Source organism: Octodon degus, unplaced genomic scaffold, assembly GCF_000260255.1.
Source record: "Octodon degus isolate 3935 unplaced genomic scaffold, OctDeg1.0 scaffold00002, whole genome shotgun sequence".
NCBI classification, from domain to species: Eukaryota; Metazoa; Chordata; class Mammalia; order Rodentia; family Octodontidae; genus Octodon; species Octodon degus.
Window position 1 is genome coordinate 25,419,925 of NW_004524578.1, and position 3,584 is coordinate 25,423,508.

The 3,584-nt window shown below is 38.7% G+C and overlaps 1 protein-coding gene across 1 annotated transcript in view; it reads right to left on the bottom strand.

Annotated features, from left to right (window-relative positions):
* Window positions 1–3,584, bottom strand: part of Wdr76 (WD repeat domain 76) — a 54,024-nt gene that overhangs the window by 40,737 nt on the left and 9,703 nt on the right. Inside the window, exons 6-7 of the mRNA XM_004623496.2 lie at window positions 3,105–3,206; window positions 2,965–3,005 (exon numbers count right to left, since the gene is read on the bottom strand). Of these exons, the coding sequence (XP_004623553.2) occupies window positions 2,965–3,005; window positions 3,105–3,206 (143 nt within the window). The remainder of the gene's footprint in view (window positions 1–2,964; window positions 3,006–3,104; window positions 3,207–3,584) is intronic.

The window sequence follows — 3,584 nt, forward strand, 5'->3', positions numbered from 1 at the left end:
AAAAAAAAAAAAAAGAATTTATCAAAGATTCTGAGTCAGGCATAATGATGCACACCTGTAATTGGCAGGATTATTCCAAGTTCAAGGCCAGTCTGTGCTACAGTGAGTTTAAGGCCACCAGATCCACATAGAGACCATCTCAAAAAATAAATAAATAAAAATTCTGGAACACACACAAAAACAAGCATAAGGCGAAATTTCATATGCATAAGAACATAACATACAAATGTGAATTTACAGGGATATGAGGTGGCAGGCAGAACAGCACATGACCTGAGTGTCTGATGCAGAAAAGAAGACCACACACACTTACACTGCATGATATAGTTAGGGAAGCTGTCCTCTGTAGGACTTGTGCATGCATGCATTTTCTCTGTTCCCAGGCCCTGTGAACCCTGGCTCACCCCAGAAACAAAGGCTAAAACCCTGACTGACCTGGATTACACCAATCAGTGAAATAATCATTTTAAGGAATCATAAGTATGGACAAGTCAAAGACACTATGCTGAGAGTCTCATCTAGGTCTCCTCTGTCAAACAACTCACTCAGTTTTGGCAGTCCCACAGTTAAATTTCTGCTTCATTTCACTGTTGTTTTTTGAGTTCCTCATTTTGCATCAGAAGGATCTTTCATTGTGAGTCAGCCTCACCTCACCTTCTGAATTCCTGCCAGAGTAAGGACATCAAGCCGGGGAAGTGGAGGGTCTTCTAACTTCCCAGGCCCCTAACCTAGTGCAACGAATTAACTGATTTAGCCAATACTTAGTGGATATTGAAACAAAATCCCTGCCCTCATGAAGTTTATATCCTAATGGTACTGCATATGGCAACACTGAAAGAAAATACGCAAAAATAAAAAATAAAAACAACATGGGGCCGGGGAGATGGCTCAGTAGGATAAGCGCTTGACTGGCAAATGCAACGATCTGAGTTCAATCCCCGGTTCCACAAAAAAAATAAATAAATAAATAAAAACAACAGTAGCTCAGAAAAAAAATTAGAAAGAAATTTTTCACCTTACTTTCAAAATTCCCAGGGGCCGGGGAGATAGCTCAGTAGAATAAGCGCTTGCCTGGCAAGCACAAGGGCCTGAGTTCAATCCCTAGTTTTGGAGAGAAAAAAAAAAATTCCTTACTGTAGTATATAGCTTTTATGATTAAAACATCTCAAGGGTCGGGGAGATAGCTCAGCTGAATAAGTGCTTGCCTGGCAAGCACAAGGGTCTGAGTTCAATCCCTGGCTCCATAAAAAAAAAAAAAAAAAAAAAAAAAATCTCAAAAATATAAAACTGTCAGGTGCAAGTACAGTAGGTCAAACCTACAATTACAACACTTTGTGATGTTGAGGCAAGAGGATCATTAGTTTGAGCCTACAGGGCAATGACTGAGACTCAACACTTTTTTTAAATAAAAACAAAAAAGGCTGGGGATGTAAATCATTGTGAAGGCTCTAGGTTCCATCCCCAGCACAAAAAGGAAAAAAGTAAAATAAAACAAAGGTCAAAAATGTAAAACAGGGGCCAGGGAGATAGCTCAGTGAAATAAGCGCTTCCCTGGCAAGCACAAAGGCCTGAGTTCAATCCCTGGTTCCGCAAAAAAAAAAAAATGTAAAACATGGGCTGAAACAGGAGGATCACTATAAGTATGCACTGCATAGCGAGACCCTGCACCAAATAAATAAATAAATAAATTTTAAAAGTTACGAAAAATAGATGAGCAGAAATGTATCAAGATAGCATCAGAGGCTGGTGAGATGGCTCAGTGGTCTAGGGCACCTACTTAGAGCAGGCTTGTAGAGCACAGGGACCACAGTTCGGTCCCCCAGCACCACATGCCAGCCGGCCCCACCCCCTGGTGGGCTGAGCTGGCCACACACACACACACACACACACACACACTCTAAATAAATAAATAAAATTAAAAAAAAAAAAGATAGCATCATATTTCTACAAGGTTACTATATTAGCCTTAATAATACTACTAGAATTTATTATTCAGTTTTGTTTTAATTTGGTGCTGTTGCATTGTGTACTTAATATCCTTACATCAATTGCAAGATTCAATTAGAAATTATCTATTCACATCATATGCGTCAGGGCTGCAAATGTAGGAGTTATCAGCTCTTTTAGTGTGAACAGCTTTTCCTCATGAACTAGTTTCCTGCCTTTGGTCAATGCTTACCCCTAAAAATAACCGTATGAAAATAAATTTAATTCTTTTACTAAAATATCTCATCCATTTGAAGCAGGATATCCCTTGGATGAATGAAATATTTATTGAGATTAACAATTGAGTTGACTGAGTCACTTTTGCATCAATTGTCTTAACAATTTTTTCTTTTTTTTTTTTAATTTTATTTTATTTTATTTTATTTTTATTTATTTGTGTGTGTGTGTGTGTGTGTGTGTGTGTGTATGGCCAGCTCAGCCCACCAGGGGGCGGGGCTGGCTGGCATGTGGTGCTGGGGGATTGAACCGTGGTCCCTGTGCTTTGCTAAGCTTGTTCTAAGTAGGTGCTTTAGACCACTGAGCCATCTCACCAGCCCAATGTTTTCTTTATTCATTATTATTACTATTATTAGTATTGTGTTTTCATTGGTACATGTTTGCATTACCTTGTGATTATATTTTTCTGATATGTTAGCAAGTTCTTTAGGGAGAAAAGAAGGCTTTTAAATTCTATATTGTTAGTGGGAATGTAAATTCATATATCCACTATGGAAATTAGGATGGAGACTCCTCAAAAAACAAAAAGTAGAAACTACATTATATCTAATTATTCCCCTTGTAGGTGTCTTCCCAAGTGAATTAAAAATGTAATATTTTCAAAAAAAAAAGTAAAACAGGGGCCGGGGAGATAGCTCAGTGGAATAAGCACTTCCCTGGCAAGCATAAGGCCCTGAGTCCAATCCCCGGTTCCGCCAAAAAAAAAAAAAAGTAAGACAAATGGCAAGAATTTTAACTTACCTTTTAATGCTGGGCAATTTCTCCACGTTCTTACTACTTGTCTAAAACATTGGGAAAGACCAAAGCACTAAGTTAATAAAGACATATGGAAATTTCCTTCACAGATGATCCTAAAGGTTGCAAGCCCTCCCACATCATACCTTGTTCATCGCTCCCCATGTCTGCAGAAATCCTTTAAATAGTTCATGGTCATCATCTTCATTTTCAGGAAGCATTTCTAAAGGCCCAGGAGGTAACAAGGGCTATAATCAAAAATAAAAATTTTATAGCTTGAATCTTTATTGTAAAACATAAATGTAGGGAAGGTACTATTATTTGTCTTTTCACTATTTTCTTTTCTTTTTTCTTTTTTATTTTTATGTATTTTAGTAAAGGGACTATAGGGCCTCACTACCAGATCAGACTTGTAGTGATCCTTCTGTCTTCAGCCTCCCAAGTGCTGGGATTACAGACCTGTGCATCACGCCCAGTCTCAGTTGCTATCTCAGTGCACCGCAGGGGCTGGGCTGGCACAGCAGGCTAGGGATCGAACCCTAGTCTCTGTGCCTATCTAAGCAGTTGCTTTAGTCCGCTGGGCTATTTGGCCAGCCCTCCACACTTTACTTTCTTTTTTTTTTTTT